At 47.6% G+C, this 23,354-nt stretch overlaps 1 protein-coding gene across 1 annotated transcript in view; it reads right to left on the bottom strand.

The window, feature by feature from the left end:
* NUP98 (nucleoporin 98kDa) overlaps positions 1-22,135 on the bottom strand; it is a gene marked incomplete at its 3' end in the record, with an annotated part of 30,007 nt that extends 7,872 nt beyond the window's left edge. The window contains exons 1-21 of the mRNA XM_010080156.1: positions 22,063-22,135; positions 21,183-21,284; positions 20,784-20,963; positions 20,308-20,447; positions 19,139-19,246; positions 18,536-18,719; positions 17,371-17,531; positions 16,565-16,702; positions 15,945-16,032; positions 14,217-14,309; positions 13,891-14,028; positions 13,007-13,140; positions 11,514-11,701; positions 10,216-10,332; positions 7,968-8,272; positions 6,810-6,923; positions 5,991-6,129; positions 5,540-5,717; positions 5,046-5,210; positions 1,026-1,202; positions 52-205 (exon numbers count right to left, since the gene is read on the bottom strand). Coding sequence (XP_010078458.1) covers positions 52-205; positions 1,026-1,202; positions 5,046-5,210; positions 5,540-5,717; positions 5,991-6,129; positions 6,810-6,923; positions 7,968-8,272; positions 10,216-10,332; positions 11,514-11,701; positions 13,007-13,140; positions 13,891-14,028; positions 14,217-14,309; positions 15,945-16,032; positions 16,565-16,702; positions 17,371-17,531; positions 18,536-18,719; positions 19,139-19,246; positions 20,308-20,447; positions 20,784-20,963; positions 21,183-21,284; positions 22,063-22,135 — 3,076 coding nt within the window. The remainder of the gene's footprint in view (positions 1-51; positions 206-1,025; positions 1,203-5,045; positions 5,211-5,539; positions 5,718-5,990; positions 6,130-6,809; positions 6,924-7,967; positions 8,273-10,215; positions 10,333-11,513; positions 11,702-13,006; positions 13,141-13,890; positions 14,029-14,216; positions 14,310-15,944; positions 16,033-16,564; positions 16,703-17,370; positions 17,532-18,535; positions 18,720-19,138; positions 19,247-20,307; positions 20,448-20,783; positions 20,964-21,182; positions 21,285-22,062) is intronic.
* Positions 22,136-23,354: the final 1,219 nt, after the last annotated feature.

Genomic DNA, 23,354 nt, shown 5'->3' with positions numbered 1-23,354 from the left:
GAAAAAAAGAGCTGGTCTGCCCCATGTTCAATACGTGGTTTCTCACAATACCTGAGTATCTTTTCTGTCCTTGGGATTTTGAGATGGGGAGCCTCGGGGAACAGATCTCTTGAGAAGCGTCCATTTTTATGGGTTGCTTCCCAGGATGATGATCCAGGATCAACTCTAGGTCATCTTCATCAGCAAGCAAGGAAGCTTTCATGATCTGCAAAGGCGACAAGCCAAGCCTGGACATCAGCAATCACGCTCAGAACGGCAGCCAGCCCATCCCATCAGCTCCTTCCCAACAAAGATAACTTCACATGTCACACACCACAACACACTCATGCCAGAAATATTTCAAATAACAGCGAAGGCACACGCAGTCCAGGAGAAGTGAAAGCAAGCTTGTCAGCTGCTGAGAAACTTTTGCAAACCACTAATTAAATCAGCATCACAAGGCTTGTTAGGATGGATGTGAATTCCTAAAATAATCGTGTTTGCCTAGATCTCGGCTCTGCCTGCTGGGTTTCCAGCTTAAGCAACACCTCCAGGGCTATTTTTTCCTCACAAAAACACAAGTAGAAGCCCAGAAACGTTCCAGGTACTAACATGACACAAATCAAAACCCAAATCAAGACCAGCCCTCCTACTGCCTCGTTTTCCCCAAGCTGGGCTCAAGGCAGTCCTGCCCAGCTATAAGTTGAACTTATCAAGTCCAACCATCAACCCAACACCACACAGGTTGGTGGGTTGGGTGGGGTTGGGTTGATGGTGGGACTGGATGACCCTTGAGGTCTTTCCCAACCTTCATGATTCTACAATTATCACCGTGCCCACACTTCTTCATTTTGAAACATGAATTCTAGCTTTAAGGTGATTTTCATTAAGCTTTTCATGACTATAAAGGGTTTCCACAAAAATGCAGAAGTCTGACGGGCAAGTTTTAATCCCATTATAGGTGTGATGGTTGCAAGCTAGTATAAAAATACCCTTGCGGGTGCAAACTGAGCCTCTTTAGAGAGGGGAAGCTGCCAGCCCCTCACCTGCAAGACGTGGGGGTTAATGCCCAGGGTCGATGCGATGTGCGTCGAAGCGGGGACCACCTCGGGCTCCTCCATCAGGTTATTCTCCAGAAGCGGCTCATGCAGAGGCTCCTGCGTGATGTCTGCCATGTCGCTGTCCAGCTCCGCCACCCGGCCCAGCTGCTCCGCCTCGGGGCTCTGCCGACACACACGGAGACCGGGTCAGACAACATCACATCATGACGGTGTGCAGAAACAGGATTTGGTATTTCCAACAATCACCTGCAAACGAAGCGGAGCAGTCCCTGGCTCGGGTCAAGACTCCACATTAAGCTTAGAGATGGAGCTACAGAACCTATTCCTGCTTTCTTCACCTTGTAACGCAACAGCACGAGTTACAGCGAAGGAGAAGTCACCGCTCAGTGATGTCCTCCTGACGTTTACCGAGTTCTGCCATTCACTTAAGAGACTGCTCTTCAGCTTTTCATGTCACCAACAAAAAGGAAGCGAGTTTGGTGCATCCTGCCTTCCTCCCTTCTCCCTCCAGGTGCCATCACACCAAGAAAAGTCTCCCGTGCCTAAGCTCGACCTGGGACGCTCCAGGTGCCTGAGCAGGAGATGGGTCACAGCAATACCCGCTTTGTTTCCCCAAACGCAAATTAAATGTGTTTCCCCGTAGCACAAATTAAAAACATTGAGTTTGTAGTCCACAAAGAACTTAACAGATGTTTTGAGTGGACACGAAGCCCTTCAGGAGTGCGTGTACACACACACGTGTAAAAATCTTTTTTTTTAATTTTAAACCAGGACACAAGTGTCATTGAACTGGGAAGCTGTGGGGTTTTTCCAATGATATTCTACTTATTACTAGCAAATTAGCATTTAAAAAGTTAAATATAGTGATGCTCTTCCAATCTGCAGCTGAATTTCTCATCTCTACTGCCAGTCCCAGGCAGGAGGAAGAATTTTTATGTTTTTTCTGAAGGCAAACACACGGCATCACCTCTGCGATGAGCCCAAGGTGACCTCTACACACCTAGAGCTGCTACAGCCAGCTCGGACTCGCACTCCAGGCAGGGCCAGCAAGCGTTCAGCCAGCACAAACAAGGAGCAGACACCACGAACGAACCCTGACCACTGCCGTCCCCTCGCCTGCTGCCCAGCTTGTGACTGCGGGGACAGCACGGAGCCTCCCCATGGGCTCAGAACCCAAACTGGGGCTCCACTGGTTTTGCTCCACTCTGACCACTCCTGTTGCTTAGATCAGAGTGTCCTGTGAGAGCTTCATGCTCTCAGCTCGTGTGGTTTCTCTAAGAACAACGTGCAGGCTGCTGAAGCACTGCTCCGGAGCGATGTGTATATACGAGCAAGGAAACTGCGGCAGCCAGAGCGCTGGAAATCGTGCAAAGGAATGTAAGAGCATGTTCAAATGGCTGCTGCCTCGCTCGTCAGAGTCAAGAAATCCAACGAAGGCTTTTGGGCGAGGGAGATAAACTCAGCCCGGGGGTCTGTAAAGACAGAGCTTCACAGCAGCCACGGAAAGAGCCTCAGCCCGTGGTACCCGAGCATGCCGGCAGCATGCGGGACAGATTTCCAAGTCAAAACGTGGTTACACAGGAGTGTCACTGCTCCCTTCCTTGTGCTTTAATGCAGCCAGGGCCCTGGTGTAACCATTCCCCGTGGAGCTTGAATCATTAATAAATTCATTAATATTCAAGGTGGCAAGGGAAGACAAAACCCCGAGTTTAGATCCTAATTGCTTCCTCCACACCAATGAATTATTATTATTTTCAGAAGCTTTACACACCAAGAGCTTGCCAGGTTTCTAAGCCAAGCTGTGAGTTTCTCAGAGGTTTGGGAAACAAAGCTAGATGTTTTTCCTGTTTTCAGAAACAAAACCCTGAGTTCATGGTACCCAAGTCAGGAGGTTAATTAACGTGTTTTTGCCGAGTACATGTGAATCTGTAACAGGCTTGAACACATCACACGTATTCCCAATATTTTTCACGGCTTAAACACCAGCCCTGGTCCCCGCTAACGTGAAAAGCAGCAAGAAGGAAAACTAAAGGTGGGACACACAGGCAGGTCCGTTAGACAGCCGTGTGTTCATCCCACACACAATGCACACACGTACATTATGAAACCAGGATGAATTGGGTTTTAATCAGCCAGGGAGCCAGGAGGAGCGACAAAGCAGCGGCTCTGCACTACTTTGGGATTCTCCAAAGCTGGAATCCACAGGAGAGGTGGCAGCGCACCCGATTTGTCACGACAGCGTGTTCTGATAAAGAGGAGACTGCGCTGGCGCTGGCTTTTGGTGCGTACGGCCACCAGGGCTGCCACCATTGGGATCCTGGAACACTCCAGCACTGACTGGTCCCAAAGGTGTTTGGTGAACTCCTGCCACCAGAACTGGAGTTTGGGGTCCCTCCAACCTCACGGAGACCTCCAGCAGCAGAGCTGGAGTGGCTCCAGCGTTCTCCAGGGGTTATCGCTACATCACAGGCTATCCCAGAATGGTTTGGGTTGGAAGGGACCTTAGAGATCACCCCCCTGCTACGGGCAGGGACACCTCCCACTGGACTATGTAAGATTAAAGCAATTCCCAGTTGATTTACCATTTTCCTACTATGAAAGTACTTTTGCACAAGCAGCAATAAAGTGATTTGCTCTATCTCCCGACACTACGAACAGACCCCTGTTCAGAAGGGCCCCAAGTTACCCGAAGAAGAGAAACGCTGCTAGAACATCTCCTGGTTCCGAAAGGACTAGACCCCGTACAAAAAAAGTGTTCAGCCTGCTCGAGAGTGCTGCCTCTGAAGCTGTTTTTCATGCTTTGACTTCAGAGATACAGAAATGAAACTCTCCTCCTCCGCTTCCCCGTGGCATGGCACACCGGGAACACCAGCCACGCACCCAGCAGCACCCTGGCACACGATCCGTGCCTCGGGGAGCTGCAAGCTCCCAGATCGCCCTTCACTGCGCCCACAGACTGATGAAGGGTGGGACAGAAAGCCTGCTGACACACAGCAACACAAACCTCTCGGCAAGCCCCATCCCACTGCTCGATACCCTCCGCTCAGCCCCCTGCACTCCCTGACTGCCCAAGGTTGATTTTCACGAGAAAATCAAGAACCCGGTTTTGGAGAAAAAAAAAAATCTGCTCTCTGCGCTTGCATTCTGCTTTGCGACAAATTATTTTTCAAAGCTATCGGTGGTTCACAGGCACTTACTGTTAACACCTGGCATAGAGAGTGTATTCCATCCCATCGACAGCAGGATGCCTCCCAAACGGGCTGGTTTTTCACCCACAGTGATGCAGCTCCCAGTTTAGCTTGACAATATCCATAATAATTACATTTGGGAATTGCAAGTGTATCAGCTGCAACCAGACTGACCTTTAAAAATACGTAAAAGGATTTTTTAAAAAATGAAATTAATGTTAGACCATAAGGGGTTACCAATGAAGTGGATAAAACGTCACTGTCCCTGTGTAAGCCAGAGGTGTCCCACCGAGGGTGTTCCACAAAGCTTTAGGAGCCGTCACTTGTGAATCAAATACATTTAAAAATCCAGCATATAACGGGCCTTAAAAAAGTGATTTTTAATAAAAATAGAGCACATTCTCAAAATAGAAAGCATACAGTCTTGCACACTAACTGACGGTGAAGTCCAATTAATGCACGTCACTCTCGAGGCAGGCAGCGCATGGCGTTGTAACTATATAGCATGTATTCTATATTCACAGAAACAAGGGCTCTTCCTTTAATGGTGCAAATATGCCAAACGCAACCTAGAGCAGAACGCAACAGGAAACAAGGGTTTAAAGCCTCCCCATCCCTCTGCATCCCCAGTAGGAAATGTCAAAAAAAAGAACATGCAAACACTCATCAAGAGGCCAGAAGACCTAAGGAGTTTATGTGAGTTTGGTTTGGCTCTTCAGATTCCAGGCTACGTGTTAGTTCAACAACCCCTCCCCAGGAACCAGCTACTCTTCAGATTTCATGTTATGAATTGTTTTAGTCACTGTCCTCCTTCTACCTGAGCTGGAGGTGTTGGCTTGCCGTTCAGGGCCATCTGCTGGGGTGGCAGATGCCCCGGGGGAAGCACGGGTGCGGTTTTTAACTTCTTTGTGTCCACTTTGGAAGGATGCTCTTCCTCTTCCTCATCTGAATCTTGCAAGCCGTACTTGGAAAAGTGTGCCACCTGTGTAGTGAGAAGGGAAAATGTGTCACACCTGGGAGGAGAGATTTCAGCCACCCGTTTCTGAAAGGTCTGAACAAGGAGCTGGCGTGAGCAGCAGCGGTGACACCTGGAACACATCCAGCTTTTGGACAGATGAAGGACATCTGCTCTGTGCAGGCAAAAAAGCTCTGCTCAGCTGGGTGAGGACAGTTTGCACGACAGCTGAAGGACTTGAGACACTTTACAGAACTTTAGCAAAGTTTTTGAATTGTAAGTTCTCAGGAGATTCTAACTTCAAACCACCCCCAATATTCGTGTAAATCGCTTTACAACTAGAACAAACCCGTCACCTTAAACACCCAGGATCCTGTCTCCGGGCGGTATTCCTTGAACTGAGCGCCCTGCTTCCGCGACACAGCCTCCAGTCTGCCTTCGTAGTTCATCTCTGCCAGTCGCTCGGGGCTTTTTATCAGGCAACGAGATGTTTTATCCGTAGGCCAGACCCCATCTAAGGTAACTTCAGCTCGTCTGTTGAACACAGAAAAGCATGAGACGCTGCAAGGTTTTCAGGCAAAGCACACACATGGGAGCTGAGAATGGAACACGGGGGCTCAAACCCGCTTTTCAGCTCAATTTCAGATTCAGAAATTCGCAATATCTAGTAACTACATAATGCTGCCACCTGCACACACCCCTCTGATGTAGATTTCTCGGTAGGTGCCTGCCAGTGCGGGAGATTGTCAGCATTAGAAAACCATCCTGACCAGCTGCTGTCCCCCACAGCCCAAATCCCACCATTACCTATTCAAACCTTCCCCAATTGGTGGCTTTCTCTCATCGTCAGGGTAAACAATGACTTCCTTTCTCCGGATGTGTACAATGTCATCCAGATTTAAGTTAGTTAGATTTACTTCTCCTTCAAAGTAAATTGATCCGTAACCTGCAAAACAACCCGGAACATCACAACTTGTCCATGAAAAACCCCACACCAGAGAGCCTCCGCTCCCGCTGGATTCCTCCTTTCCCACCCTGACCACCTCGCTCTGTTATGGCTCCAGAACAAAGGACAAGTGACTGCTCCTTCCCAGCGTGAAAATAGCAAAGATACGTTAATTTTTATAGCCAACTCATTTGCACAGAAAGCTTTTTGTTATCTCTTGGCTATTTGTACTGCCCACACTAAGTGCACCCTCAGCTTTACAGCATACTTAGAAAAAATGTTTTAAAAAGTTGTATACACGATATAATTTTTTTTTTTTTTTAAATAAAAGCAGGGAAGAATACAGCTTGGCTGAGGGTTCTTCACTAGACTCCAGCCAGCTCCAGTGCAGATAGCAACCAGGATGGAAGCAATGACGATCAGCTTTGCACCAATGCTCCAGCAAGGCTGGACTTTACAACTTTTACATTTAAGAAGAGCAAGTCTCTTCAAAGCTGCAGGTGCTTCTGTTCACAGGGTGTAATATTTCAGACTGCAGCACTACCGAGACCTCGATACGAGCTGCTCACAACACAAGGGCGCTGTCTGTAATTACACCGAGGGCCTGGAACTCAGATTCAGGTTCCAGAGCTTTACAATCCCCAGCTCAACTTGAAGCGGCTCCAGCTGCCCGCGCTCACCTTTGCGGCCGATGGTGAAGTCTGTCACGACACACTCGGTCCTGTCATTAGTCAACCGAGCCAGCTCCTCCATGGACGGGATGGTGTAGTAGCCAACTCTTGTCAGAACAATTCCTGCAACAGAAAGGTCAGTGAGCACTGGGCTGACCAGTTGTCAATTTGAACATTTCCAGAGTTTCATTCCATTTCTTTTGCAAGCCCGACCAACTGAAGGTCCCCAACGAGCTGAGAACCCGTGGAATAAAAGCAAACAGAGAAATCCCAATGCCTCCATTCCACAGCCTTCGTGGCAAATTGAAGACAGCTACTATGCCGGGCTCCTCCAGCCTCGCAGCCTGTCATCAGACCAGTAGCAGACGTGTCGGTAAAAAGAAAAATGCAAACACAGAGCAACACTTGATAGAAACGCTCACCCAGCTTTAATAACTTGGGGCTCGGGCACCTGCTGACCAAGACGCAGCATCTCTTACATTTAACAGCCTCCAGTGCTTTTTCATCTACTAATTTGTCTCATGATCTTTAAAATTCACAGAAGCTTTTTGCATCTACAAAATGTTTTAAGACATTTGAGTATGTCACTCCTAGTTTAGTTAGATGCCACATACTGCCTGAAAGAATAAACAAATCTTTTCACCTTCCCCAGATCACTCATGAGTTTAACAAACTCTAATACATGTCCCCACGCTTTAACAGCTATAAAGCCTTAGTTAAGGGAGAGGTACTCAAGACCCCTCGTCACATTTTCCCACTTCTCCCTCTTTTCCAGTTTTACTGAACCCTGAGACAGAACTGAGAGCACGGAAAACACGATGGGTCTGTAGCGACAGCCACGTTCTATGGTCCATTCCTTTTCCTGGCAAACTCTCCAGTGCAGTTTGCACGCTGAAGCTACCAAGCGTTAGACTTCTAATTCTTAAGATCTTGCTCCTGAACAACAGTCAGCTCCGTCTGCTCCTGCAGAACAATTACAGACTGGGTCCTTCTTCTCATGCATCTCACTACCTCAACCTAATATAAACCTGGGCAATGAAATTTAATTGCTCTTTGACTCGGCAGAAAACATTTCTGCACTAAGAAAAGCAAGATCTGTATCCTTCTTAAGAAAAGAGGAGGGAAAGGAAAAGAAGAGAAGAAGCTGCGTGACCCCCCCAGCCCAACCTGCAGGGTGCACGTGGTACACGGTTTCAGGCTCCTCTTCACGCTCGTCCTGCAGGGAATCGTCATGGAACGAGGCGTCTTCGCTGCTGCCTTCCAGCCCGTTCCGCAGGGCCGCCCGCATGTTCAGAGCCACGATGGTGTTGTCCATGTTGTTCTGATGTTTGTGCCCAGTGCCCTCCGGGGTCTGGGGAATGGGCTTGGCGATGGGGTTCGTGTAAAATCTGGTCACTTCGTGGTGATCCTCCTCCTCCTCGCGCTCACCATCCTGTCTGTGGTTTTCATCGGGAGGTACCGGCACAAAGAACCTGAGGAAATGAAGAATAAATTTTTGAATTATTTAGTCCTAGAGGACATATGTCAACATTAAAATTCTGGGGTCTTTTCATGTAAAAAGAGAACAGGACCGTGACATCAATGGAGAGTCAGGAGGCGATTATTGCCCTTCACTCTGCCCTTGCTGGGCACCCTCTGCCAGGTGCACCTGATCTGGGGCTCCCACTACAAGGAAGACACTGCTAAGACTGGGAGAGGGGTACCACGATGGCTGGGGGAATGAAGCACGTGCTCTGGAAGGAGAGCTTGAGTGAAGGTGGTTGTTCAGTCTGGAGAAAAGGCTGCAAGGGGGGTGTAACAACAGCCTGTCAATGCTGGAGACAAAATTCAGGCTCTCCACAGATGCATGTGACAGAAGGATGAGAAACAACGGTCAACTGAAACAGGGAAATCCATGAGGACAGTCAGGCATTGGAACAGCAACCCAGGGAGGCTGCAGAATCCACAGAGGTTTGAGAGACCCAACTGGACAGAGCCCACAACAACCAGGTGTGAATTCAGTGCTGGGACCGCTTGAGGAACAGAGACCCCCCTGCCCAAGGTCACTTCCCATCTGAAACTTCCAAAGATTTGCGAGCCAGGCTGTTACAGACTTTTGTGCCCAAAATACACACTGCTTCAGGAGAACAGGATGTCTTGCAGGCACCATGATAGAATCAAACTTGAGACCACTACTGTGACAGTCATCGAATCCCAGAATCATGAAGGTTGGACAAGCCCTCAAGGATCATCAAGTCCAACCATCACCCCAACCCCACCCAACCCACTAACCCATGTCCCCAAGCACCACATCCACACGTTTCCTGACCCCCTCCAGGGATGGTGACTCCCCCACGTCCCTGGGCAGCCTGTTCCAATGCCTAATCACTCTTGCAGTGAAGAAATTTTTTCTAATCTCCAGCCTAAACCTCCCCTGGCGCAACTTGAGGCTGTTTCCTCTTGTCCCATCACTTGTTCCTTTAGAGCAGAGCCCAGCACCCCCCTCACTGCACCCTCCTTTCAGGCAGCTGTAGAGAGTGATGAGGTCTCCTCTCAGCCTTCCTTCTCCAGACTGGACCCCCCCAGCTCCCTCAGCCACTCCTCGTCAGCCCTGTGCTCCAGACCCTTCCCCAGCTCCGCGGCCCTTCTCTGGCCCTGCTCCAGCCCCTCAATGTCCTCACTCCAAAGCACCAGCTTCAGAGAGCTGCCTGTTGGACCTGGCTGCTGGAAACGCTGCTCACAAACACCTCTGTCCCATCAGGAACTGCCCAGGTCAGGACTATGGTGATCAGCAACAAGGTTCCCCTCTCCCATAACCAGTTCTTACTTCTAGTAGCTTTCAATAAAATTCAAATGTTGAGCTTGTCACAAATTTGTCCAGCCTCTGATTAGAAGAAAAACCAAACCAAAACTGGTGTTCATCGGAAATACGGGCACAGATTTTTTTTTAAGAGGAGGTTGGGTGTTCTGGTTTTGGGGGGAAGAGATGGCCTCAGAGATTCCTCATTTCAGTACGCAGAGAATGTATCACTACTCTGAGACATTTGATCAGTGGGGTGTCCTTGCAATTCCCACTGCACTGAGGAATAAGCAGAAGGATGGGTTCTTCCCACCTCAGGGTCAGGTTTCTCACTTCCCCCAAGCAACGACCTAGCTTCTCGCTACAGGGAATGAAGAGGAACATATCCAGAAAATAAATTATTCCGCTTTGAGCTCCTGATTTGGGAGGGAATTAACTGGTCTGTGACCCCACAGGAAGAAAATACGGCTGGTTTAAGAGGAAATTAATCTCACAACAGGTCAACTTGCTTCCAATGAGCACCTAAGATGACATCCCTGAAAATAACTACCTGTTGTATTAATAACCGCTTAGAGACAGGCATAACCAGTTTGCATTCCTTGTAAGTACAAACACCTGCAGGACGAAGCAACATACCGATCTCCATTCTCGGGATACTCCGACGGAGAAGCCAGGTCTTCATTTTCACGATTGACAGGAGAGAACAGATTGCTACTGTTGAGATTCTTCAAAACCAACTTTTTGATGCTCTTCCTAGAAAAAACAAAACAAAAACCACCAATATTAAAGAAATCTGGATATATCCACTGCGCAAATATAGATTTCATGCTTGATTCACATGCTCGGGGACCAGAAAGCAGCTGTGTAAGACCTGTTCCCACACACAGGGCACGTTAAGGCTTCTCAGACACTAAAACTCCTTGGAATCCCATTCTAGGCTTTGTTTTATGACTAAGAGTAAGTCACCGAAAGCTTCAAAGCCCAAGGGCAGTAAACCACAGAACTGTCTGTTTTCCAAAGCAGAGCACAGCACCCCGCACAGCAAGCCTGGCCCACAGACACAGGTTCCTCTTCACCACAGGGTCACTTTAGGAGCAAACCAGCGGCCAGGCTGGGGTTCGCTGCCGGCACTCTGAGCATCACCGAACATCCACGCCAATTACACTCCAAAAAGTCTAAGTATCCCTCTGCTCTGCTCTTTTGTTCATTTGCTGTTTTCCAACAAAACACTGAGTCATTCCACACTCTGCTCTCTCCCTGGCAAGTGAGCAGATGGTTCAGGCTGAATTAAAGACAAACCAAGTTCACAAAAGCTACAAAATGTCCTTAAAAAGCCTGCGCTTAGCGGGACTTGCAATGACCGATGCATCTTTCTCTGAAGTTTTTTGTTGTTTGTTTTTAACTAAACCCCAAAGCTTTCCCAACCCCTTTCCAATCTGATTGCCACTGATGCTCCTGAAGACTGAAACCAAAAGCTTTAGCAGGGCAGATCCGCAGCCTCATTGTTTGTTTCTCACAGAAACATCTGTGTAGCTGAAACAGAACCAGTGCTAGGCTGGCTACAAGAGTGTCAGAACTCTGCCCTTCATCCTGGCTGCATTAGCAAACCTGACAAGACTTCTTTTTCAGATGCAGGAACTATCACACCCTCTAAGCTCTTTGAAATAATTCCTAATTTACTTTGTCCCGTGACTGGAGCAAAGCTCCTATAACCTCATTTTACAGCTTATTTGGCCTTAACAGTTTCAGCTGAGCATTCTTCTTTACAGAAAACAGTTCTATTCAAGCGTTACAGAAAATTTCCTATTGCTATTCATATTTGAACCAGGTGACAGAACACTCACAGAATTTAGGACACTATATAGGAATTTACTGAATCTGATGAGATTCTTGCACCACCTCCTCCCTCTAACATACACAAAAGAAAAACTAACTTTGGCATGAATGCACCATTGGACAGGGCCGGCTCATCATCATCCAGACCATCAAAAAGATGAGATTTTGCAGAGCCAGCTGACTGCAAAGCCTTTGGTCGCACTCTGGTCGCTGGACGTGGCGTCAGTTTGTAGTGGGTGGGTGTCGTTAAAGCCTTCTGAGCCGCTGGGTTGGTTGGTTTCAGCCTCTGAAAGAAAAAAAAAGTAATAAAATTGTAATTTTCATACCACTTACTGTAAGGATTTGAGGACAGGGAGAGTGCCTGTGTTGTTCAGGCTATACAGTCAAAGGGAGCTTTTAAATGCAAAGGGGATAATAAATAATGGGGGAAGCAACAACCAACACCAGAGCCACAAAGCTGCTGGCAACAGGAAATGGGAAGAATGACACAGTCACCCACTGATGGGCCATTAAGAACCTACTGGACCAGCTTTGGAGAGCTCCGAGTGAATTTGGGGGGTCAGACACCCATCCTCGCTGCAGCGAGGGGAAGCCTCAATGCTGGGAGCAGACGAGGGTCTCTGCTCCAGCCCCTGGAATGGGACCAGTGTGTGTCCCAGGTGAGCTACTGGGGGGTCCCAGGGGGAGTGAAGGTCTCAGCAATGACCCCTGAACGAGACCACAGCTCGCTGGCGTGTGTGCCAGGGTGACAGCTGCTGGCAGCTGGGGACAGGCAGAGCGCCTGCATTGTCCCCAGACCTCAGGGTGTGCATGTGTAATTCAGCAGACAGCTTCAAGCTGGAGTAGCCCGCAGTCTGACAGGGATTTCAGAGAGGCAGAAGGCTTGTGCTAATATCGAGGGATCCAGGAACACAGGTACACACATTTTTTTTGCAGCAGCATCAAGCTGGACTAGCCTGCTCCGTGGAGCAGGTGGGGGCTCAAATCTGGGCAGGGCTATCGGGTGGGCAGAGGGGCCACGCTAACGCTTGAGGGATCCACAAAGTATACACGCTTAGCTTCACAACTGACTGCACCTGCGAGTGGGAAAGCAACAGCCGCTCCCGTCAGCCTGGGAAGGAGACCCCCGGGTCCCTGGGCAAGCTGTGCCAGGATCCAGCGGCTGGGTGGCAGCAATCTCAAGCCCCTGGCATTTGCCCAGGGGCAGCAGATGTTTAAAACTTGCCATAACACTTAGAAAGTTTCAAAAGTATTTGGTTTGTTGCCTTTTAAAACAAACCAACAGGGTATGGTTTGTCAGAGACTGTCCGAAGAGATGTCATGAGTCAAGCTCAAGGTAAGCACTAAAAATATTCCAAGCACAGACAATTACCCATCCTAATTCTCAACCAGCAGCAGGGAGCATAACCAGAACTCCAAAGCCAAAGCTCTGATGTACTCAAAAGCAGGAAACAAAGCCCCAGTATAAGAATTTTGCATCCTGCCAAGGATAAAAAGCCACTGCACCAGTATGAGTATAGAGATGGCAACTTATTTTGCTGCTCATTGTGTACTCCAGTGAAAACTAAGTCATTTCAAAACTTGCACCTACCTCTTCTTTCTTCTTTGGGTCTGACATGGGGTTTCTGAAGAGAGGAGAATCTCCGAAGGGTGAGTAAGTCAAGCTATTGAGGTGCTGCTGAAGCACCGCTTGCTGGGCAGCTGATGCGTGTGGGTCTGTCAGGGCTAGAAAAAGAACGTTTTTTAGTTTTAACAGATGTACTAATAGAAACAAGAGGTAAAAAAAGCACATCCTTCCTATCAGAGGATCTCCTCACAGAAATTTAAACTTCCACACAAACTTCAGCATTCCTTTCCCCTGCTCCTCAGTCACCGTTTCTGCAGCAATCTGAAGGAAGAAATCAGATTCTATTCCCTCATTAGGAATAACTACATTCAATAAGTTTCAACCTGTGAAAAGCTGAGGGCACGGAGAGAGTTCATTTAAAGCGCTCAAATCCGCCAGGCAAGGTGAACACTGCTAGAAGAGGCACACGTTTTAACTTACAAAACTAGTGCAAGCGCCTGAACCTAGAGACGGTTCGGTTCACCGTAGGCACAGCCTGCCCCCTCGTTCAGTCTCTCTAGCTCTCCTCCCTGGAGTTATTGAAGAAGCTAATCCTACGTTTCCCTCAGCTTTTTTTTTTTTCCTATCAGCACCTACTGTTCCTCCCTCAAACTCAATGATGGGAAACATAAGTAAACTTGATGACAAAAGCTCTAAAATAGCCACAGTTATCAGTAATGTTAAGTAACTGAATTGCTTAAAAATATAATCAGCGCAAGAAAATGTCATTAACATGGTCTCCACTGCTACCAAGAACAGAAAGCGGCCTCAAACAGATGCTCAAACCTTTTTTTCCCCCTCCAAAGCACTTGGGTGGGATGAGCTCCTATGTTCAGGCAGCAATTAAACTCGGGGCAACGCAGACTTACCCACAGCAGGCTGCGGGGCTCCAAAGCCCAGAGTAGCTGTCGACGTGTTGAATCCCGGCGCTCCGAAGGCTCCCGTTCCCAGCGTGCCAAGCTTAGGCTGGGTGTTTCCAAACAAAGACGTCTGTCCTGCCCCAAGAGCTGTGGCAGCAGAGATAACTGTCATTTACTACAAGACTGCGACAAGCTTTGAACCCAATTTATCCCACAACAAAGAATCAATTAGTTATTAAATTGTAGCAAGTTAGCAAGTGATACCACGGCTGTATTATCATTGAAGCTCAAAGACTGCGCTTATGCTGTCATGAATAAGCTGGTGAACTGTTTACCTGTTCCAAATCCCGTTCCAAGGCCAGTTCCCAGTGTCCCAGTTGCTGGCTTATTTCCAAACAAACTATTTCCAGCAGGGTTGGCACCAAAACCTTCAAGAAGAGAAGCAGCAGCTTGTTAGTCTAACACTATTAGAGGTGAAATTAAAAACATATTTAATTAAATCACCAACTCAAAGACAGCCCTGGCACCGTTCAGGTCAAATGTCACAAAGTGTTTCCAACAACGTGAAGTAAACTGACAAGCAGCAAGAAGGGACTGCAGTGGTAAAAAAGATTTTAATTATGAACCTAATACTGAAACCATCAGTACAGACGAATACTGTTTAGCCTTCTTTAAGCTTGTCAATTTGTTACAAACTCAAAATCTTACTGAAAGCCAAAATGGACGTGATGATGCTGTATCTGGCCACAGAATAAAATGTGTTAAGTTCCCTCAACTGTCCCGAAGGAGCAAATCCCACTTTATACTGCTTATACCACACCCGCACGTCTCTGGTTCTTCCCGACAGAGCGGGTAACAACTCAGGTTCGGACAAGCACAAAGACACATCTCTCCCTGTAACTAAGTACAGTCCAACTCTAGCATCAGACAGATCGGGGAATGAACTGCAGACTGTGAATCCATCCCACGGTCGGTCAGGATGCAAAGAGAGAATTAAACTAGAAACCTGCAGTCAGGGACTAACATCAGAAACACCTCAGAATCAAACTCCACGTTTCCTGCAAGCTGTACCACTGCCAGCAATGCAGGGAAATTAAAAACATCCTGACAGCGGTATCGTTCACCCCCAAACAGCGCCAGCACGCTAACTAATGTGGCTACAAAGATCAGGATCTGCTCCGAGAACAGCCAAACAAGGGACTCAGAAGCAACTTTCCAAATACCGTGCGAACAGTTTGCACAAGGCTGGTCACTGCAGCAAAACTCTGCTTTCAAGGCGCTGCCCGGGCACTCTGAGCTCGACAACTCCCTTCCTCTGTCCCTTCCAGCAGGCTGCTACAGCAGGTTAATTGCTTTATTTCTGATATTAAATAATTTTTAAAAATAAGACAGATGTCAGTATCTAAACCCACTGCTCTCACTTTCAGGAACACAGTTTTTTTGCTCTCAGAGTAAAGGAAAAAAAAACCCAAACCAGATTTCAGCAGAAGCCCTGGGAAGGAGGACTCTCATTTTCTACACTACACATTTCTCAGGGGCAACGTTACCACAAGACCCAGTTCTTCAGGACTTTGACCCTTCACACCATGAGAAACAACAGCAGCACTGTCCCGTGCATGACCTCCTTGTCCCTGCCACCAAGCTGCAGGCACCGCTGGTTTTACCCTATTTCCTTCCTGCGACCAGAGTGTATTTACAGCCCCTTAACAAACCTCTATGTTGTCTGAATTCTTTGTGTTTTTTCAGTTTTCCAATGACAGGTCACACCTTCTCTCAACCACCCAACGAGCGGTGCTTTCACTGGACTATCTCCCTCCTCCAGTCAGGGAGCACACCAAGAGGAAAGGTACAAAACCGCGGCCAAGACGCTTCCCCGCAGCCACAGGCAGCCACAGCCTGGCTTACCTGAGAATCTCACCCCTCATTTAGCCTGTGACCCTCAGCAGCCAGGTGTGTGGTATATGCAGAATAGTTTTAAGTGACTGAAATCCCCTTTTTTTTTTTATGTGGACCAAAAGTGGAAGCGTTTGTATGGGTTTCTAAAGTCAGGGGTGGTTAGTTACCAAAGAGCCCGCTGCCGGTGGTGGTACCGAAGGAGGGAGCACTGGTGGTGGTGGTTCCAAATCCAGCAGGCTTGTTACCGAACAGCGTCTGCAAGGAAGAGAACAGGAATCTGCAAAGAATTTGACAAGAAAGCAGACCTAACGCCACCACAACTCGGACCACGCCACCCAGCCCGCCTACGATGGGACCCGATGATCTTAAGGGTCTTTTCCAACTGAAATGATTCTAGGATTGTCACTCCATCACAATCAAAATGATTGAATATCATTCATTTTTGTTTAAGTCATCGTGACAATTTCAATGTCTGTATTGTTATCGCTGCGCTGGGGCACCCCTAGCACTAGACAGGCAGGGAGACGCTCGGTCTCTCTTGCTCTTTTATCACTCAAGGCACTACTTGTTAAAAAAAATGACTTCTTCAACACCAGTTCTATTACACACGCCTATATTGTACCCTTCAGCCTACACAAAACCCCGTCAGTTTTCCATCTTGGGCATCTTAACTCTTAAGGTAATGCTACTTTTGCAGAGATCAACACCCAGGAACATGACTCTAAGCCATTTGCTTTTATTTCTTTTTGGCTTTATTCTTTTTATTTTTTGTGGTGTACAGACATACCGAACCACCAACACCAAATCCTGTGTTAGTTTGTCCAAAAAGACCAGTTCCGGTTCCAAATCCAGTCCCAGCATTCGTATTGGCAGCTGTTCCGAAGAGGCCTGAAGACTGGGAGGGCTGGGTGACCCCAAACAGACCCTACAAAGAGGAACTCGGGTCAGATCACACTGCAGTGCTTTTCAACGCCTAGCATCGGTGATAAAAGTTATTAACACACACAGTCAGTTAATACAATGATGCTACAACCTGACCCCTCTTGCTGGGGGAAGAGGGTGGGTGAAAAGCCTTTCAGATGCTTTAGTCATTCTCCAAGAAGTTTGTTACAAAAAGAAAATTAAAAAAAAAAAAATTAAATCATTTATGCTCCAAGCTTCAAAGGATACTGGAATTTCCTCATCACTTTGGGTGAGGGACATAGAAAAGAAACACTTCACGGGATTTTCTGGGAGAAGTCACAGCATATTCAGAACGAATACAGTAGGTTTGGAGGCAAAGCCTCCAGCTACACAACCCGTTACACCTGTGTAGCTTCCTTCTGCAGAAGAGCCATGAATGCTGCTCATTAGTCACCAGAAAGTACAGAATTGTTCCTGAATTGCCACAGAACGTTAATAATGTAATTACATTATCTGTGTGAAGATGATGGGAAACACTTGCATTGACAGAACAGACTGCTCAGAGAAGGAAACCCAACAATCCTCCTTTCCTAAAGCTGGACCACAACTGCTGTATGGCAGCCTCCTACGTCCAGCTGGAGCAGCTACACCACAGCTTACACCTTTAAGGGTTCAAACACTTTCTCTTACCATCGTGTTCGTGTTCGGCTGCCCCAGAGTGTTGGTATTGCTAAAGGAAAAGCCCGTGTTCTGCGTCGTGGCTTGACCAAAGGGTTTGTTAAACAGACTCGTAGTTTGAGACTGCTGACCAAAAAGACCCCCTGTGGTTCCTGTTCCAAAGCCAGTCGTACCTACAACATACAAACACACAGTTAAAAAACCCACAGCCATTTATCCAAACCCACTGTGCTTCCACGCTCAGCTCATGCAAACAGGAAAAAAAAGATGCTTCATCTCAACGGAGCAGCAGAACACCGGGCGTCATCCATACGGCACGGCATCTGCGTTCAGACGGATGTACGTCGTGACAGCAGTGCCTGGCACTAAGGACAGGCACAATTCTAACCCACGATAGCCTGTCTTACCACAGATCACCGCTTCTGCGGACCATAGGACCTTGCTCTCCTGTTCCCAGTCTAATTCCACAAACACAAAGATCTGCTTACGTTTAGGTTTGCAGCAGAAAATAATAGAAATAGGATCTGTGTTTGAGCTTTGCAGCACTATTTGTTTTCCACTAAGTTCAAAAAGGTCCAGGTTAGCCCGACTGCCCCGCAACTACCGCACACACAAATACTTGTGTAAACTACTTTCTCCATACCCGGCTTTTACTTTTTGACCAAGGATGCCAAAAGGGACAGTGTGAAACCAGGACAGCACAACACAGACCAGGTCCCCGTCCTAACCCTGATCTACTGCAGAGAAAAGCTCCTGGCACAGTCTGGCTGGGGAACTCTAAATTAACTTGGCCATTTCCAGGGAACTGATGTTCCCTCATTAGCAGAAGTAGAATCTTGACTTCACCATTAACCAACAGATGCCATCACCCTACTAATCCTCAGCAACATCCTGGTGCTTTTATTTCAAACCATTTTACTGGTCCATGGGAACTACGTGACTAGCCTGATGTGCTGATGAGCTGTGTTCCAGCAAGACTTGGGGAATGCAGAGAAGTCTGCAAACCCCAGAAGAGTGAGTCAATACAGATTTCTACAGCAAAAAACTCAATTAGTGCATGTTGATAATACATTCAGTAGAATTCTGAGCTCACACCAGTGTCACCTCATCTTTAAACAGCTGAACAGAATATCTACATGTCCCGTCACAGCAATGCCAGGGGACAGGCAGTACTTACTGGTTCCAAAAGCAGTTTTATTCTGTCCATATGAAAAGCCTGTGTTAGTAGTAGAAGAGCCAAAAAGTCCTGTAGCAGTACTTGACGTAGCCGTGGAAGACCCAAACAGGCCTGCAGCTCCTCCCGCTCCGACGGGATTCGAGGGGCCTTTCCTGTTTGCCTGGTAGTCTTCCAAACGGAGTTCCTAGAAAAGGAAAATCCAGATCTCTTTACACAGGACAAGGCTAGAACAGTGCCATGAGGTTAAATCCTTGGGAACACTAGTGTATATTAAACAACTCTAAGTTTTGCCCAAGGTCCTGCCATTATGTCAGCAGCGCAGGACTGCTCCCAACAGGATCCTTCGCCCTTCTGGTGTACGGCAAGATGGAATCTCAGCTCTTCAAAACCATCAGCATTAAGCGTTTAAAAAAAATGCAATTAATATGGTGAGGCATGAAGGGTTTTCCTTGCCAACAGCCCTCTCCTGTGAGTGCTGCAGATACTGAAGGTTGTACTCGTGTTAATGAGCACAGAAGATAATTATTATGGATAAAAGAAGCTCTGCTAAACTGCTAACCACAGCCAAACAGGATGAGCACGTCTGAACACTCATGGACTGACCTCAAGAGATTTGCTTTCGTACTCTTTCATCGCAGTAATACATTGGTGCTTGGTGTTGATGTTGGTGCTAACGCCAGATTTTACCATAGTATCTGTCCCGGTTGGTGGCTGCAAGAGAAAAGGTTCAGATTCAAAATCCAGACAGACCTCCATTAATCCAGTTTGAACTCTCTTGGCAGATGCTGTTCAAAGCTCATTTTAGCACAGAACCTGAACTGTCCCCTGCAGAGCCATGGCCTCGCCCGGTGATGGGCACAACCAGCAGCAGAGTCCACACCAGTCACACTCATAACAAGGCAGCGCGACCCATCGTTCAGTTCCACGTGAGAACTAGCTTACCTAAGCTGGTGATACAAAGCCCCCAGCTATTCATGGAGCTCATTACCCCCCATTTTTAACTGCGCTATGACAGCACACATCAACAGCACTTGGAGTGCTCAAGGTGACCGTCGCCGCTCTGCCTGCCTCCAGAAACGACCAAGCCCCCGTCTGTTAGACCAGCTCAGCCTGGCGAGGAAGAGGGCTGAGATTTACACGAGCAAGTACTTGAGACAAAGAGCAGCTCTTCCCAGCAGGTACCTGTTACCCCATCTCCACCATGGCTTCCTTCCCCAGGCATCCTCCATTTTCAACTGCCACAGAACCCACAGGACGTTATTTAACCCTTTCTTAAAGGGATCTCATCCTGAAACGCAGGGGACCAGCCCCCACATTTCGGTTTCCATTCCCAGAGCCAGGCTGACTTAGGTGAGAAGCGCAGTTATTTTGAGCCATTCCAAGATGTTTTTAACCCTCCTGGCTGTCAGGATTTAGCGCTGACCACCCAGAACTCTGGGGACTTCCTACCTTCCTGAGAAGGTTCAATTTGAAGAGCTGCTTCACCTCTCTAGCTTTAGAGCAGCTGTAAACCTAGCAAGTCTGGACAGGGCATTCCCCCCCCAGTGTTTGAGAAGTTCGTCAAATTCAGAATTTTAAAAAGAGTCTAGTTTTTTGGAGTTAATGATACATCCTATTTCCACTGCAGGGGATGTTTTCAAGCCATTGCAGAACACTGCATACTTCCATACAAACTACTCATTTCCAAATTTCAGCTCAGTGACTAAGAGAGGAACTGCAAAATTCAACGCTTCCTCCACTAATTGGTTTCAAGAAACAAGACCAGAACTTACATTAAACTTAATAGTCGTGCCAGTTGGAGCAGCGGTAAAACTAGTTGGGCCAAAGAGAGAGCCAGATGTGCTCCCAAAAGGATTGGAAGTGGTGTTGGTGGTTCCAAAGAGACCTCCGCTGCTGGTACTGGTTCCAAAGTCTGGGGGGGGAAGAAAAAAAAAAAAAAAAGATCAGCACTAAAACAAACCTTCATTTTAAAAGTTAAACCCAAATATTTTATTCATATTACAACACAGTTTGAAAATGAAAGACACTGCTTATTTTAAAACTCACGGCTAGAATCGTAACTACAGATTTTGCAGCACTCTGGGCTACTGAGGACCACAATAACATCACTAAATCCTCGAGGAGAAAAAAAAACCACCAAACCCCCACGTTAACACTTGTATCAGATCCACACGCACATCCAACGTTCTGTGCTCTTCAATCAAAGAAAACAAGCAACGTTCACAAGAGATGCGTCAGTTTTACTCACTTCCGAACCCAGCTGGCTTGTTCTGAGCAAAGGCATTGTTCTGGGAGGAGAAGAGGCCCCCGCCAGTGCTGGTCGTTCCAAACAGGCTATTTGACGTCCCAGTCGACGTTCCAAATCCAAAGCCGGTGCTTGTGGAGGAGGTGGCTGGCTGATTAAATGTAGTCGAACCAAATAATCCTCCTGAAGACAGAGACAGATTATTAAATCATTTGCAATCATCAACTGCTTGAGGTTTTTCAGGGGTTTTTTTTGTTTGGTTTTGGTTTTCAGGTTTTCTTGTTGTTGCTTTTGTTGGTAGTTGGTTGGAGTTGGTTTCTCCCTTTCCTTCCCTCTCCCCTTTTTTTTAAAAAACATCCTTCTTCGATCGAGTTCTGCTCCGCAACCATAACACAGCCATACCTGGTTTTGCCTGCGTGCTCCCGAAGAGGCCGCCAGTATTATTGTTCGACCCAAAGGCCGACGTTCCAAACGCTCCTCCGCTCGTAGTACCAAAGCCAGCATCTGAAAATCAGCATCACAGTTTAGATGAAATCATATTCTGAACACACGCCGCAGAAACAAAATCCTGTTACTGCCTTTTCAGCTTCCAAAAAGAAGTTTGTGCCTGACCACCTAGGCAGCAGCGTCGGGAGGGGTGAAGCGGTACAACTGACACTTGTGCAGAGCTCTTGAAGCAAAAAGCTGCGATACTTGAATCAGCTGCTTCCCCAGAACGTACTGACCCTCTGCAAAACCTCTGCCACTTTTTAGGGCACCTGGAAGTTGCTTTTCTCGTACCCTGCTCTAGGAGCAACAAAAGCAGGATGATTCTCCTTCTTTCCTAACAAACAGGGCACACGGCAGCAGTTTATAATCTGCTTTCATGGCTAAAAACTCACTCCCTGGGGTATTCACAATGCATATCTCCAGAAGACACTGCAGATTTTTTCCTTCCAACTCCTCCCAAAATATTCCAGTGCTGACTGAAAGAATCTTTCCCCCACCCTGGCAAGATGGCCTTCATCTAAGCATCCCAGTTCCCTCTCCTTTTAAAAAAGGAAATTTCAACAACTGTACATGGAGTCCTGGGATCTCCCAAAGTTCAAAGCTCGCGTTAGCAGAGAGGCTCAGGGCTCCAGACCCCGATCCACCGCTCTGCTTCCCGCCACCGCAGAGCGAGCAGGGCAGCCCCGCAGCGCTCCAGCTCCGTCACACAGAATCCCCACCTCTGCCTGACCCCCCGCTTGCACCTCCAGGAAAACACACCCCACGGACTGAAAAGCCAGATTTGAGGCATTACTTTGTCCAAAAGTTGAAGTTGTCCCAAAGCCAGTGCTGCCTCCAAATGGAGTTCCAAAGGATTTGTTAAACATTTTCACTCGTATCGGGTTTTCCCCCTAAACCTGGAAAGAAAAAAAAATAAGTTTTTATTTAAAGCTTATCTTGAAAACTCCTTTTTCATCTTCCTCATGGTGCTGTAAGCGATCCAATTGGAGCATTTAAGCCATGAAATGTATGGCAGCCTGTTTGAGTCCCACCAAGCGATTCAGAACCCTAAAAGGGACAGGAACACTCATCCTTCAGTGACACCGCAGGTACGCCGCCTTCCACCTGGAATTACAGCCACATTGTCTGTAGCCACACGGAATCTACTCCCCTGATCCCAACAAAACCCTCCAGAGCACCTCACACCAACAGCACAACCCACAGCCGCTTCTGCTGCCTTTGATCCACACCAGGCAACACAAACCATTTTTTTTCTCCGTCACCGCAGTGCCGACAGCCCACCCGGCCACGGTCCCAGGATCTTTCATGACTGATTTTCTCTTAAACCCCCTTTGACAACTGCTTCAGGCGAGACCCGAAGGGGAAACACACTGCACGAGAATTACAGGAGCACACCTTCCATCTGCTTCCTGGTTACTGCTCATGGGGCTGCAGTGGGAGCTTCTGAACTCAACTTTCTCAAAGTTGTTGTTTTTAAATACGTGTTCAAGGTAGTTTTACCCCATTTAGGTATATTTACCCCATTTAAAGTGACCAGGAGCCCATTTTACCCCCCCTTTTATTTACAGAGTAACGCCAACTCCCTCCAATCTCTTCCCCGAGTACACACACAATGTTACAGCTTTTTTTCAACAAAACCAACCGAGCTAAAACCAAATCACGACAGGTCTGGAGCTGTACTCCAGCCAGAGAAATCCATGGGCTTCTCCTGTGCTGGGGCTGCCAGGTGTCAGCTCCACCACTTACAATGACCAAAACGATCCCTGTCAGCAGCATTAACCAACCCACAGCAGCGCAGAACTAATAACTTCAGAAAATCGCACAACGAGGTCAACACCAGGAGGGTTCATGAAGCACTATCCCACTGGGCTAACGCTGGGTAACACCACCCTAATTTTGAGCATTTCAGCATTTTTTAAACTCCCTTTAGGTTATCCTAAAGGCTCAACACCCAGGAGAGCAATAAAATCCCATCAACTCTTCACCTGGTCACCAACAATTTCCACTACACTCAAACCCCCACCCTTACCCCCACCCTGCTCTGACAGCTCCTCTGCGGCTCCCCACCACTGCTGGGGGCTAAAC

The sequence above is a fragment of the Pterocles gutturalis genome, unplaced genomic scaffold (genome assembly GCF_000699245.1).
Source record: "Pterocles gutturalis isolate BGI_N339 unplaced genomic scaffold, ASM69924v1 scaffold13361, whole genome shotgun sequence".
In the NCBI taxonomy this organism is placed as follows: Eukaryota; Metazoa; Chordata; class Aves; order Pterocliformes; family Pteroclidae; genus Pterocles; species Pterocles gutturalis.
Note: the sequence above shows the minus strand (reverse complement) of the source record. Positions and strands in the feature narration are given on the sequence as shown.